The 15,352-nt window shown below is 30.8% G+C and overlaps 1 protein-coding gene across 4 annotated transcripts in view; it reads left to right on the forward strand.

Annotated features, from left to right (window-relative positions):
- The window catches only part of LOC123009669 (zinc finger protein 1), a 299,559-nt gene that overhangs the window by 82,685 nt on the left and 201,522 nt on the right, over positions 1–15,352 (forward strand). Inside the window, exon 1 of one of the 4 annotated variants that reach the window (XM_044406129.1) lies at positions 11,755–11,860. The exons of the other annotated variants lie outside the window; for them this stretch is intronic. Coding sequence (XP_044262064.1) covers positions 11,821–11,860 — 40 coding nt within the window. The 5' untranslated portion in view covers positions 11,755–11,820. Of the gene's footprint in view, positions 1–11,754; positions 11,861–15,352 lie in introns of those variants that run through there. 4 annotated transcript variants of the gene reach the window in all.

Below are 15,352 nucleotides of genomic sequence, written 5' to 3' on the forward strand. Positions count from 1 at the left end.
GAAAAATCAAATTTTAAGTCGTTTTATTGCCCACTTGGACTAAATTTATTTGGATCGCCGATCGCTCTATTAATAATATCATCACTATTATTATTTTTGAATTGTTTGTCTCGTTGCATTTCCACTAATAGAGTTAGTGTCAACTATAGGTTAAMTCTGATTCCCAACAAAATTTTGTTAACTTTAAACAATATAAAGCTCTGGTCTTTTTTAAAATGACCGGGAGAGCCTATTTCTTCTATTGAAATTGTTACTACATCTACTTTGTTCTTATACAAAGTGTCCTTTTTTTAATAAAATTTCGAAAAATCTAATTTTCGGTCGTTTTATTGCCCATTTGGACTAAATTTGTTTGGATCGGCGATCGCTCTATTAATATTATCTTTGAATTTTTTGTCTCGTTGCATTTCCACTAATAGAGTTAGTGTCAAATATAGCTTAAATCCCAACAAAATTTTATTAAATTTAAACAATATAAAGCTCTGGTCTTTCTTAAAATGACCGTGAAAGCCTATTTCTTCTATTGAAATTGTTACTCCATCTACTTTGTTTTTATACAGGCTGTCCTTTTTTTTAATAAATTTGCGAAAAATTTAGTTTTGGGTCGTTTTATTGCCCACTTGGACTAAATTTATTCTCTCTATTAATAATATCATCACCATTATTATCTTTGAATTTTTTGTCTCGTATTTCCATTAATAAAGTTAGTTTCATATATAGCTTAAATCTGATTCCCAACAGAATTTTGTTAACTTTAAAGAATATAAAGCTCTGGACTTTTTTAAAATGACCGGGAGAGCCTGTTTCTTCTATTGAAATTGTTACTGCATCTACTTTGTTTTTATACAGAGTGTCCTTTTTTTAATAAATTTGCGAAAAATTAATTTCGGGTCGTTTTATTGCCTACTTAGACTAAATTTATTTGGATCGATGATCGCTCTATTAATAATATTATCACTATTATTATCTTTGAGATTTTTGTCTCGTTGCATTTCTACTAATATTGTTAGTGTCAAATATAGCTTAAATCCCAACAAAATTTTGTTAACTTTAAACTATATAAAGCTCTGGTCTTTCTTAAAATGACCGGGAGAGCCTATTTCTTCTATTGAAATTGTTACTGCATCTACTTTGTTTTTACACAGAGTGTCCTTTTTAATAAAATTGCGAAAAATATAATTTTGAGTCGTTTTATAGCCCACTTGGACTATATTTATTTGGATCGCCGATCTCTCTATTAATAATATCACTATTATTGTCTTTGAATTTTTTGTCTTTGCACTTCCACTAATAGAGTTAGTGTCAAATCTGATTTCCAACAAATTTTTTTTAGCTTTAAACAATATAAAGCTCTGGTCTTTCTTAAAATGACCGAGAGAGCCTGTTTCTTCTATTGAAATTGTTACTGCATCCACTTTGTTTTTATACAGAGTGTCCTTTTTTTAATAAATTTGCGAAAAATCTAATTTTGGGTCGTTTTATTGCCCACTTGGACTAAATTTATTTGGATTAATATTATCATCACTATTATTATCTTTGAATTTTTTGTCTCGTTGCATTTCCACTAATAGAGTTAGTGTCGGTTTTTACGAGTGCATTTGCGTGGCATTGTTCCAAAATTGAAATTTCTTGCACTGACAATTTTAATTCATTAGTTCGAATGCATGTGGCAACATCATACTTTCCGATATCATCAATCGTACAAAACGGCTTGATTATCGTCCACTTAAATTTCCATTACGGTGTAATTCACACTTTTCACGCCCCTTTGAGACATTTACCTGAGATTTACGACACCCTTTTCACGTATTTTCGTAATTTATTAATAATTTTATCGCCTCGTACAGACGAGGGACAATAATAGAGCTGTTAACATGAACAATTCGCGCGCGACGCAGGTGTGAAAAGTTAATTAGTAGACCGTCAACCGAGTTGTCAAAATGTTTTGATGGGATTTTCAGGCGTTAATTGATAGTTCCTCCAAACACAAAGCTCGTGTTCGTTTTAAAATCATCAAATGAGTCTAGTTTTCACATCAAATATTCTACTGCATCTATTTCGTGTTTTAGCTATAGTCTACGATTGCGATTTTAGCCGGTTTTTGTAGAGTTTTAGCAAAACGAAGCTCAGATAAGATTGAGGAAGACGCTTAGAATCTAATTTTTCTATTAATTCCTTTATTGCATCTATTTCAATTTTTAGCTATAGTCTGAAAACAAGGTTTTCGAGGCTTTTGATAAAGTTTTAATCACGCGAAGCTCGGGATTGTTTTATAAAACCATCTAGAGTCTATTTTTTCTGATGTTAGTTATATTTAGGTAGTTTGTTTGTTTTGTGTGTTTTGAGTGGAACAAAGCTGTTAATCCTGTCTGGGGCTTATTTCTTCGGTTATGTTGCATCTATTGATAGTTGTGAGGGATAACGACCTTGAAACATGTTCACCTCAAGTGTGTGTATATCCCGTAATCAATCATTAAAAATTCTTGAAGAATTATATTTTTTTCTGTTAGAATAAGTATTGTATAATTTATTTTTTCTGTTGCTACTTCTATGCCATCTCATTCATATTTCAACAATAAGTTTATAGCTTATTCCAACTCGGTTTTTTTATGATTTTGATTTTTATTTAGCTTTAAATAAAGTAAAGCTCAGAATTGCTTTAAAATGCCACTAGAAGTTATTTTTTGTAGTCAAATTTCTATTGGTACTAATCCATTTTTACACAGGATGTTTTTGAATCCATAAATTGTCAGTTTTGAGCAATTTTTACTAGTTTTTGGCAAAGTAAAGCTCAGATTTATCTTGAAATCAACAACAAATTAGTTTTTTTTTGATTGTTTTTACTAATTGTTCTATTTTTACAAAGTGCGATTCCTGAGAAAAAATTGTTGATTCCCTGAATAAATAAAGAACGGGCTTGGTTAAAAATCCTTGAAGAATCTTATTTTTTCTGTTAGAATAAGTATTGTATCTAGACAAGTTATTTTTTCTATTGACACTTCTATGCCGTCTGATTCATATTTGAACAATGCGTCTATAGCTTGCTCAAAACTCGATTTTTACAATTTTTATTTAATTTAAAACAAAATGAAGCTCAGAATTCTTTTAAAATGTCACATAGAAGTTATTTTTACTAGTCCAATTTCTATTGGTCTAATTCATGTTAACACATGATGTTCTTGAATCCATTAATCGTCAGTTTTGAGTAATCTTATTTAGTTTTTGGCAAAACAAAGCTCAGATTGATCTTAAAATCATACAACAAACTTATTTTTTTGATAATTATTTTTAGTTTTAATGGGATTTTCAGGCGTTAATTGATAGTTCCTCCAAACACAAAGCTCGTATTTGTCTTAAAATCATCAAATGAGTCTAGTTTTTACATTAGATATTCTACTGTAACTGTTTCGTGTTTTAGCTATAGTTTACAGTCGCGGTTTTAACCCGTTTTTGTAGAGTTTTAGCCAAACGAAGCTCAGATAAGATTGAGGAGGACGGTTAGAATCTAATTTTTCTATTAATTCCTTTATTGCATCGATTTTAATTTTTAGCTATAGTCGAAAACAAGGTTTTCGTGGCTTTTGATAAAGTTTTAATAATACAAAGCTCGGGATTGTTTTATAATCACATCTAGAGTCTATTTTTTCTAATGTTGGTTATATTTAGGTAGTTTGTATGTTTTGTGTGTTTTGAGTGGAACAAAGCTGTTAATCCTGTCTGGGGCTTATTTCTTCGGTTATGTTGCATCTATTGATAGTTGTGAGGGGTAACGACCTTGAAAAATGTCCACCTCAAGTGTGTCTATAGCTATAGTCTATAGCTTATTCCAACTCGGTTTTTTTATGATATTGATTTTTATTTAGTTTTAAATAAAATAAACCTCAGAATTGCTTTAAAATGCCACATAGAAGTTATTTTTTCTAGTCAAATTTCTTTTGTTACAAATCCATTTTTACACAGGATATTTTTGAATCCATTAATTGTCAGTTTTGAGCAATTATTACTAGTTTTTGGCAAAACAAAGCTCAGATTGATCTTAAAATCATACAACAAACCTTTTTTTTCTTGCTAATAATTTTTAGTTTTGATGGGATTTTCAGGCGTTAATTGATAGTTCCTCCAAACACAAAGCTCGTATTCGTCTTAGAATCATCAAATGAGTCTAGTTTTCACATCAAATATTCTACTGCATTTATTTCGTGTTTTAGCTATAGTCTAGAATCGCGATTTTAGCCGGTTTTTGTAGAGTTTTAGCAAAACGAAGCTTAGATAAGATTGAGGAGGACGGTTAGAATCTAATTTTTCTATTAATTCCTTTATTGCATCGATTTTAATTTTTAGCTATAGTCGAAAACACGGTTTTCGTGGCTTTTGATAAAGTTTTAATAATACAAAGCTCGGGATTGTTTTATAATCACATCTAGAGTCTATTTTTTCTGATGTTAGTTATACTTAGGTAGTTTGTGTGTTTTGAGTGGAACAAAGCTGTTAATCCTGTCTGGGGCTTATTTCTTCGGTTATTGATAGTTGTGAGGGGTAACGACCTTGAAAAATGTCCACCTTAAGTGTGTGTATATCCCATAATCAATCATTAGGGCTTAGTTCGATCGCGTGTGGCAATTAGCAGAGCCACCCACACGTGATTTACAAGAAAATCAAAATCGGGGTTCGGTTTGGAGTAATCCCAAGTGTGGCAGCTACCTATTCGAGCACGTAACGCGAGACCGGCGGTCAACCGAGTGTGAAGCAGGGCCTGCTAGGACGTGATAGCGGGAATTACAGTCCGGAACAGAACGCTGGACGCACTCGGATTAGGTGGAGGTAAACGCAAAGATAAGAATTCGCGTGCGATAGGTAATGAAGAAAGCAGTCAAGTGTGAGGAAAGCCAAGCCACCGATAGTTTTAACGACAAAGTTATGTCAGGTTAAATGGATTATTCCCGGGGATTGGGCAGGTTTACGGCATCCAAGATCAAGCACACATCTTCAGATTTGGGATTAAAGTGGACGTTGATCGTTTAAGTTTAAGCTGGGCGAAGTTTACGGTGCGGAATGGCAGGAATCGGGATTAGACCATTTGGCCTCACCTTAAATTCGAGGAATGATCAATGGGGAGGACGAAGGAAATATTTTTGTTTTGATTTGTGGCGGCACTGGACGAGTGCTCCATTTTTCAAAGGACGCGAGAGACTACAGGTTAAGTGCACATCTTTCCTCATGAAAGGCAGTTGATGTTCCTTTCGTAAACAATCACTCATTCTGGAATAAATGTAAGGCGGAAAATAGAACGCGATAGGGGAGGAGGGGAACGAGGGACGACAAACGAGATGCTTTTTACGCGTTCCGGTGCTAAGTAAATTACTATTGTGAACAGACACCTTCTAGTTACAAAAATATTTCCGACGAATGAGAAAAATTGATTACATCAAGAGGGTTCCTCTTGAAACGTATTTTTTTGAGGAACTTTTTTATTACTAACGATAAGAAGCTCCAATTAGATTAACAATTACCTAGACAAGTTATTTTTTCTATTGACACTTCTATGCCGTCTCATTCATATTTCAACAATTAGTCTATAGCTTGTTCCAACTCGGTTTTTACAATTTTTATTCAATTTAAAACAAAATGAAGCTCAGAATTGCTTTAAAATGTGTGATAGAAGTTATTTTTACTAGTCTAATTTTTATAGGTTCTAATTAACTTTTACACAGGATGTCCTTGAATCCATTAATTGTCAGTTTTGAGCACTTTCTACTAGTTTTTGGCAAAACATAGCTCAGATTTATCTTGAAATCATACAACAAATTTTTTTTGATAATTATTTTTTACTAATTGTTCTATTTTTAATAAAATGCGGTTTCCAGGAAAAAAATGTGGGTTCCAGAACAAATAAAGCACGGGTGTGATTAAAAATCCTTGAAGAATTTTATTTTTTCTGTTAGAATTAGTATTGTATCTAGACAAGTTATTTTTTCTATTGACACTTCTATGCCGTCTGATTCATATTTCAACAATTAGTCTATAGCTTGTATAAACTCGGTTTTTACAATTTTTATTTAATTCAGAACAAAATGAAGCTCAGAATTGCTTTAAAATGTCACGTAGAAGTTATTTTTACTAATCTAATTTTTATTGGTACTAATTCATTTTTATATAGGATGTCCTTGAATCTATTAATTGTCAGTTTTGAGCTAGCTACTAGTTTTTTTTTTGAAAAGCAAAGCTCAGATTTATCTTAAAATCATACAATGGACGTGTTTTTTGCTATTTTTTTTTAAATTATATTTTTAACAAAAACTTTTCTATTGACACTTTTGTGCCGTCTGATTTATATTTTAACATAGCGTCTATAATTTGTTTAAACTCGGTTTTTACAATTTTTATTTAGTTTTAAGCAAAATAAAACTCAGAATTGCTTGAAAATGTCAGATAGAAGTTATTTTTACTAATCTAACTTTTATTGGTACTAATTCATTTTTATACAGGATGTCCATTAATCTATTAATTGTCAGTTTTGAGCAACTTTACTAGTTTTTGGCAAAACAAAGCTCAAATTTATCTTGAAATCATATAACAAACGTATTGTTTTGATAATTATTTTTTACTAAATGTTATATTTTTAACAAAATGTGATTCCTGGGAAAAAATTGTGGGTTTCTAGACAAATAAAGCTCGGGTTTGATTAAAAATTCTTGAAGAATTTTATTTAATTTTTTTTGTAAGAATAAGTATTGTATCTCGACTAGTTATTTTTTCTAATGACACTTCTATGCCGTCTGATTCATATTTCAACAATGTATAGAGCTTGTTCAAGCTTGGTTTTTACAATTTTTATTTAATTTAAAACAAAATGAAGCTCAGAATTGCTTGAAAATGTCATATAGAAGTTATTTTTACTTGTCGAAATTTTATTGGTATAAATTAATTTTTACACAAAATGTCCTTGAATTCATTAATTTTTTTTTAAATTTTTTGAATCTATTAATCGTCAGTTTTGAATAATTTTTAGTTTTTTGTTTTGTAGTTTAATCTTTAGTTTTTGGCAAAACAAAGCTCAAATTTATCTTGAAATCGTACAACAAACTTTTTGGTAAATATTTTTTACCAATTGTTATATTTTTAATAAAATGCGGTTCCTGGGAAAAAATTGAGGGTTCCTGAACAAATAAAGCTCGGGTTTGATCAAAAATCCTTGGAGAATTTTATTTTTTCTGTTAGAATAAGTATCACATAAGTTATTTTTTCTATTGACATTTCTATGCCATCTCATTCATATTTCAACAATAAGTCTACAGCTTTTTTATGAATTTTACTTAGTTTTAAACAAAATAAAGCTCATAATTGCTTTAAAATGCCACATGGAAGATATTTTTACGAGTCAAATTTCTATTGGGACTAATTCATTTTCCACAGTATGTCCTTGAATCTATTAATTGTCAGTTTTAACAAATTTTTACCCGTTTTTGGCAAAACAAAGCTCAGATTTATCATAATATCATAGACAAACTCATTTTTTTAATAGTTATTTTTTACTAATTGTTATGTTTTGAACAAAATACGGTTCCTGGAGAAAAATTGTGGGTTTCTGAACACATAAAGCTTGGATTTGTTTGAAAATCCTTGAAGAATTTTATTTTTCCTGTTAGAATAAGTATTGTACAAGTTATTTTTTCTATTGACATTTCTATGCCGTCTCATTCATATTTCAACAATATGTCTACAGCTTATTCCAAGTCGTTTTTTATGAATTTTACTTTGTTTTAAACAAAATAAAGCTCAGAATTGCTTTAAAATGCCACATAGAAGTTATTTTTACTAATCAAATTTCTATTGGTATTAATTCATTTGTCCACAATATGTCTTTGAATCTATTAATTGTCAGTTTTGACCAATTTTTAGCTTTGTTTTTGGCAAAACAAAGCTCAGATTTATCTTAAAATCATACAACAAACTCATTTTTTTTGATAGTTATTTTTTTATTAATTGTTATATTTTTAACAAAATACGGTTCCTGGAGAAAAATTGTGGGTTCTTGAACAAACAAAGCTCGGGTTTGATTAAAAATCCTTGAAGAATGTAATTTTTTCTGTTAGAATGCGTATTGTATCTAGTTCTGTTTTACACATTTTCAAATTTTTGTGTCAAAATTTCGTTTGGTGAGCGCCAACCCTTGTCGAATTTACGAGTGTTTCCCACAGACCTTGCAATAATCGTCTGTAGTAAATTCGGCGTTCAAGAGCCGTCCCAAGTCTTGTAAACTAATCTCGTATCTGGTGTTAAAGTGAAGTTTGTATGTCGTCGCACATGACTGGCTATCACGGTGACCGCTGAACAGTGCTTCCTTCAAGATGGCAACATGCCGACCTGACACTTTCCCCGCCCGAATCCCGATCTCTACTTTCCTTCCCACCTCTCTTATCCCTCATTTCGGACATTTCCTCGCCCTCAAACTCAATAATAGTGTGCAGCAGGTGCAAAGGAGAGGTGTCAGCAGGGTCACAGTAAATAAATGAGGTAATACCACCGCCGCCTCCACCACAAGCCATACCTGGGGTGGTAGCCCTTTTCGCGTGATTTAATCCCGACACCTGAGTACATTGGCCGCGGCCAACTAAATGGAATTGGTCACATCTGGCATGAGGAGTGCAGGAGCGGAATTAAACGCCGCTCTTTGTCTGGATGCATATGCATTGTATCCCACCTCAAGTAACCCTCGTCTGCCATCTGCCAGTCACCGGGTACCTTGTTCGAGACTCCCTTCCCGTTACGAATGCTTCAATCCAATTTAGAAGTGATTGCAATCTGCCCTGTACCCCAATCAATAGATACGAGAGGCTACGTGGCTGTACATTGTCCCGAACGAACAATAACACCATTCGGCTTACTTAACGTGTTTAGAACTAATCGCCAGACGAGGATTAACAAACATTAGACACCTTTCACGAGCAAAAATTCAACTTTCTACTTGATTTTTTTTGTTCAAATCAGTTTGTTGGATAATCATCTGATTCATCTGAGCTTTGTTTTGGCAAAATCAGTAAAAAAACAATTTTTTTCCCAGAAACCACATTTTATTAAAAATATAACAATTACTAAAAAATATTTACCAAAAAAATAAGTTTGTTGTATGATTTCAAGATAAATCTGGACTTTGTTTTGCCAAAAACTAGTAAACTGACGATTTCTAAAAATGAATATTAATATAATAAAATTAGATAATGAATATAAATATAATAAAAATTAGACTAGTAAAAATAACTTCTATGTAATATTTTCAAGCAATTCTGAGCTTCATTTTGTTTTAAATTAAATAGAAATTGTAAAAACTTAGTTTGAACAAGTTATAAACTCATTGTTGAAATATGAATGAGACGGCATAGAAGTGTCAATAGAAAAAATAACTTATACAATACTTATTCTTACAAAAAAAAAAATTCTTCAAGGATTTTTAATCAAACCCGAGCTTTCCTTGTTCAGGAACACACAATTTTTTCTCAGGAACCGCATTTTGGTAAAAATATAACAATTAATTAAAAATAATTATCAAGTTTGTTCTATGATTTTGAGATAAATCTAAGATTTGTTTTGCCAAAAACTAGTAAAAATTGCTCAAAACTGACAATTAATGGATTCAAGGACATCCTGTGTAAACATGAATTAGTACCAATAGATATTTGCCCAGAAAAAATAACTTCTATGTGGCATTTTAAAGCAATTCTGAGCTTTATTTTGTTTAAAACTAAATAAAAATCATAAAAAACCGAGTTGAACTTAGCTAGAGACTGAATGTTGAAATATGAAGGAGACGGCATAGAAGTCTAAATAGAAAAAATAACTTACAGAATACTTATTCTAACAGAAAAAATATAATTCTGAAGGGATATTAATCACCCGAGCTTTATTTGTCTAAGAACCCACAATTTTATCCAGGAATCACATTTTGTTAAAAATATAACATTTAGTAAAAAATAATTATTAAGAAAATATGTTTGTTGTACGATCTCAAGATAAATCTGAGCTTTGTTTTGTCAAAAACTACTAAAGGTTGCTCAAAACTGTCAATTAATAGATTAAAGGACATCCTGTATAAAAATGAATTAGTACCAATAAAAATTAGATTAGTAAAAATAACTTCTAACTGACATTTTCAAGCAATTCTGAGCTTGATTTTGGTTAAAACTAAACAAAAATTGCAAAAACCGAGTTTAAACAAATTATAGACGCTATCTTGAAATATGAATCAGACGGCATAAAAGTGTCAACAGAAATTTTTTTGTTAAAAATATAATAATTAATAAAAAAATTATCAAAAAATATGTTTATTGTATGATTTTAAGTTAAATCTGAGCTTTGCGTTTCAAAAAACTAGTAAAAATTGCTCAAAACTGACAATTAATGGACATCCTGTACAAAAATTAATTAGTATCAATAAAAATTTGATTAGTAAAAATTACTTCTATGTGATATTTTAAGTCAAATTTGAGCTTTATTTTGTCTAAAACTGAACACAAATAAGAAAAAACTCAGTTCTAATGAGCTACAGAAACATTGTCGCATGATTAATCAGAAAGAAATAAGTTGGTTAATAAGTTAATTTGGCAAAAACAGTGAAAAATATGTAGAAATAATGACAAAAAGCTGCGTTAACAGCTTTCGAGGGAAACACTGTTTTCATCTAATCTATTTTTCACCCTTCAGTAGCAAAAAACTGATACTTTTGTTTCGTATTTTGATGCAGTAAAGGTTTTGACAGAAAAAATATGTCCTCTGTCGCATTTTAAAATGAATTTGAGCTTTTGTTTTACAAAAGAGTAAATAATGATTCAAGGACATCCTGTAAAAAAATAAAGTAGTATCAATAAAAATTTGACTAGTAAAAATAGCTTCTGTGTGATATTTTAAGTCAAATCTGAGCTTAATTTTGTCTAAGACTGAATACAAATAAGAAAAAACTCAGTTCTAATAAGCTAAAGGAACATTGTCGCATGATTAATCAGACGGCATAGTATAAATAAGTTGATTAATAAGTTAATTTGGCAAAAACAGTGAGAAATATGTAGAAACAATGAAAAAAAATCTGCATTACTACCTTTAGAGGGAAACACTGTGTTAATCTAACCTATTTTCACCTTTTAGTAGCCAAAAACTGAAATTTTTATTTTGTATTTAGATGCAATAAAAGTTTTGACAGAAAAAATACATCCTTTATCAGATTTTAAATTGAATGTAAGCTTTATTTTCCAAAAGAGTAAATAAAAGTCACCAAAAACTCAACTTTTATTGGGCCACATAATATTGTAGAATATTGAATTAGATGCAGTACAACTTTTAACAGGAAAAATAAGGTAATTAGTTGATTTTGCGTTTAATTTGAGCTTTTTATCACCAAGAACTAACAATTCTCCAAGAGGAACTGATTTTTCTGATTTCAAAATTGTGATTTTTAGAGAATTAAAAGCAATAAGAAGTTTAATTGAAAAATATAGTTTATTAGATGTTTTTAACCCAAATATGAGCTTTATTTTTTTGAAAATAGTTGATTTACACGTTTTTTATGGTTTTGGATGATATACCGGGCGTTCCAAAAGCATTTAGCGCGTGTTTTTGCCCCCGTATATCTCAAGGTGCTTTAGTAACAACATCTTATCATTCTCTCTAGGAAATTAGGTTAAACTGACCATCAACATTTCTAATGAATAAGCTGGTGATAAGAGCAATCACTTATCAATCGCCTCTCTCTCCTGTTTGACTAATGAAACGGTTTAGTATTACTTGTGGACTTGACCTGTGCTGGTGACCTTTTTTATTCGTGTGTGTGCAATGCGATACAAACAGTCCAACATTCGTCGAATATTATTAGGTAAATAAAAAAATTTCTTCTAACAGATTATGTCTCGAGGGTATATCGAGATTCTCGGATACAAATTAAACTAATCAAGTGGTCGTAACTGGGCAATGTCCGTGGTTATATCAGGTTCAGCACTAATTAAGGGCCCTGTTCATTATAACCGAGGCGGTAATTTATTGAATAATAACCCAGAAATCACCTACATAAATCTCCATTAGTCTCTAGTGTTTCAATATGACGACGTATAAAAACTCCCGGCGCCGAGAAAATACCTATTAGATAAAATTAATTATTGGCGGGCTGATATCGTCCGACGTTGATTAAATTTTATGCGATGACGCGAAATTCAATCCCATCTTGTCAAATTCTAGTGAAAATTTTTTTTTAGTGGACGTAGTTGGCTAGGTTTGACCCGATATCTCCTAATCTAGCAGGCCGAGACAAGTTTATCTATCAAATTCGGAAATTTCACGTTTATTTACATCAGAAAAGTGAACGAAATTTTTTGACACTTTTAATTTTGACTTTTTTTGTTGATATCTCGCAAAATAGTGGGCGGGGCTAAGTATAATCGCCATTTTTCAAAATTTTGAACTAAATTCCATAAGAAGAGTGTCATTTGAGTCAACAAATAAAAACATTTTAGGAGTTGTAGTTGATTTTCCAGGTTTCTCGAAATTTGACCCAAGTCACAAGATACGATATTTTTTAATCAAGTAGTCGGAACTAGTTTTTAGTGGAAAATTTGGAAATTTTGGATTGATTTTCACCAGAGAAGTTGTATTTGAGACAGTAGAAAAATTCACATTTTGAAATTGAGTTAATTTTCCATTATTTTTAATTTTTGTCATTTGTAACACTTATATTTGCTTCAATTTCTATGAACAATTTTTTTAGTTCTTTTAATTGTTTCTTTCTTATGTATTTTGATCCGGGAAATTCAAATCTGTTATTGAAAATTGTCTGCGCCAACTAGATTCGGAAATATCGACACAGGTGTCTTGATTTGGGCCAAAATTAAAATTGCTGGAAAATTGACTTTAACTTCAATGAAAAATTTTCCAATTGTCTAAAGTAAAACTTTTCTTATGTATTTTGATCCGGGAAATTCAAATCTGTTATTGAAAATTGTCTCCGCCAAGTAGATTCGGAAATATATACATATTTGTCTTGACTTGGGCAAAAATTAAAATTGCTGGAAAATTGACTTTAACTTCAACTACAAATTTTTTAATTATTTAAAATAAGACTTTCCTTATGTATTTTGATCAGGGAAATTCAAATCTGTTATTGAAAATTGTCTGCGCCAACTAGATGCGGAGATATCGAGGCAGATGTCTTGATTTGGGCAAGAATTAAAATTGCTCGAAATTGACTTTAACTTTAATGAGAAATTTTCCATTTGTCTAGAATAGGACTTTTCTTATGTACTTTGACCCGGGAAATTCAAATCTGTTATTCGAAATTGTCTCCGCCAACTAGATTCGGAAATATCGACATATTTGTCTTGACTTGGGCAAAAATTAAAGTTGCTGGAAAATTGACTTTAACTTCAATGATACATTTTTCAATTGTTTAAAATGGGACTTTCCTTATGTATTTTGATCCGGAAAATTCAAATCTGTTATTGAAAATTGTCTGCGCCAACTAGATTCGGAGATATCGAGGCAGATGTCTTGATTTGGGCAAGAATTAAAATTGCTGGAAATTGACTTTAACTTTAATGAGAAATTTTCCATTTGTCTAGAATAGGACTTTTCTTATGTACTTTGACCCGGGAAATTCAAATCTGTTATTGAATTAGATTCGGAAATATCGACATATTTGTCTTGACTTGGGCAAAAATTAAAGTTGCTGGAAAATTGACTTTAACTTCAATGATACATTTTTCAATTGTTTAAAATGGGACTTTCCTTATGTATTTTGATCCGGRAAATTCAAATCTGTTATTGAAAATTGTCTGCGCCAACTGATTCGGAGATATCGAGGCAGATGTCTTGATTTGGGCAAGAATTAAAATTGCTGGAAATTGACTTTAACTTCAATGAGAAATTTTCCAATTGTCTAAAATAGGACTTTTCTTATGTACTTTGACCCGGGAAATTCAAATCTCTTATTGAATTAGATTCGGAAATATCAACATATTTGTCTTGACTTGGGCAAAAATTAAAATTGCTGAAAATTGACTTTAACTTCAATGAGAAATTTTCCAATTGTCTAAAATAGGATTTTTTTATGTATTTTGAGCCGGGAAATGCAAATCTGTTATTGAAAACTGTCTCCGCCAACTGGATTCGGAAATATCGACACATATGTCTTGATTTTGGCAAAAATTAAAATTGCTGGAAAATTGACTTTAACTCAATGACAAAATTTTCCGATTGTCTAAAATGTAACTTTTTTAGTATTTTGATCTTGAGTTCTCAAATATGTCACTAAAAATTAGTTTGGTCCTCTAGATTGGAAAAAATTGAACAATTTTACTCTTGAATCTTGAATTACAAATTGGCTCGAGTTGAAAAATTTAAATCAACATTGTATTTTGAATTGTAAACTGAATTTAGATATTCATATCGTTCTCTGAGCCGAGTTTAATGTAATTTTTATTAAAAAAAAGGGAATAAAATGTATTCTTATATAGCAAGCCCTCGCCTTTCAGGCTTCTTTCCCTCTCTTTTATTATATTTACGCTCTAATAAAACTCTCATTATTTGCAATGTTTATTACAATTGCTTAATAGTCCGCTATAAATCCAAATTCGTGCGGGTGAAACCGACATCCAGAGCCGAAGCACACGCCACATAAAGGCGCTCCTTATTTGATTAAATGAATAATTTAATTGCTTAAACGAAGCCGCTTTGCGGAAACGGAAGTCAACCGACTCCACTTTATGGAAGCTTTCGAAAATGCTAATTACGTAAGAAGGTAACTTTTCAAAACGAGAATTTTATCGAGACTCAAAGAGCACCCCTCTTGGGCAAATTTGAACAAAAATTGCAAACAACAACTTTAATTTTAATTCTTTCAACAAATATACGCAAATATACACCCCTCTCAACACGAAATTGGACTCAATTATTGAGTCAAATAATGGGCTAAAACCTTAAAAATAAATTTCTATGATGGCAAAAATGGATCTTTTCTCATGTAAATTTAACTAATAATTATAAATTTGAGGAGTAAAATGAAGATTTGAAAATATCTGACGATAGATGTAATAATAGATGGGTCAAACATGAAAAATGCTGGAAAATGGACTCAAACTTCAAAAATAAATGTTTTTATTGTCCGAAATTTATATTTTCTTATTTAAATTTAACCAAAAATTACAAATTTGCAAACTAAAAGGAATGCGGCCTGCTAGATTTGGAAATATTGGACGAAATATAATGAAATGAATGAATGAAATGATGAAATTTTAAAAATAAATGTTTCTGATTTTCAAAATTAATATTTTCTTATGTAAATTCAACTAATAATTACAAATTTGCGGACTAAAATGAA

The sequence above is a fragment of the Tribolium madens genome, unplaced genomic scaffold (genome assembly GCF_015345945.1).
Source record: "Tribolium madens isolate multiple individuals breed KSU strain unplaced genomic scaffold, Tmad_KSU_1.1 Scaffold_7;HRSCAF=85;Tcas5.2_LG10, whole genome shotgun sequence".
In the NCBI taxonomy this organism is placed as follows: domain Eukaryota; kingdom Metazoa; phylum Arthropoda; class Insecta; order Coleoptera; family Tenebrionidae; genus Tribolium; species Tribolium madens.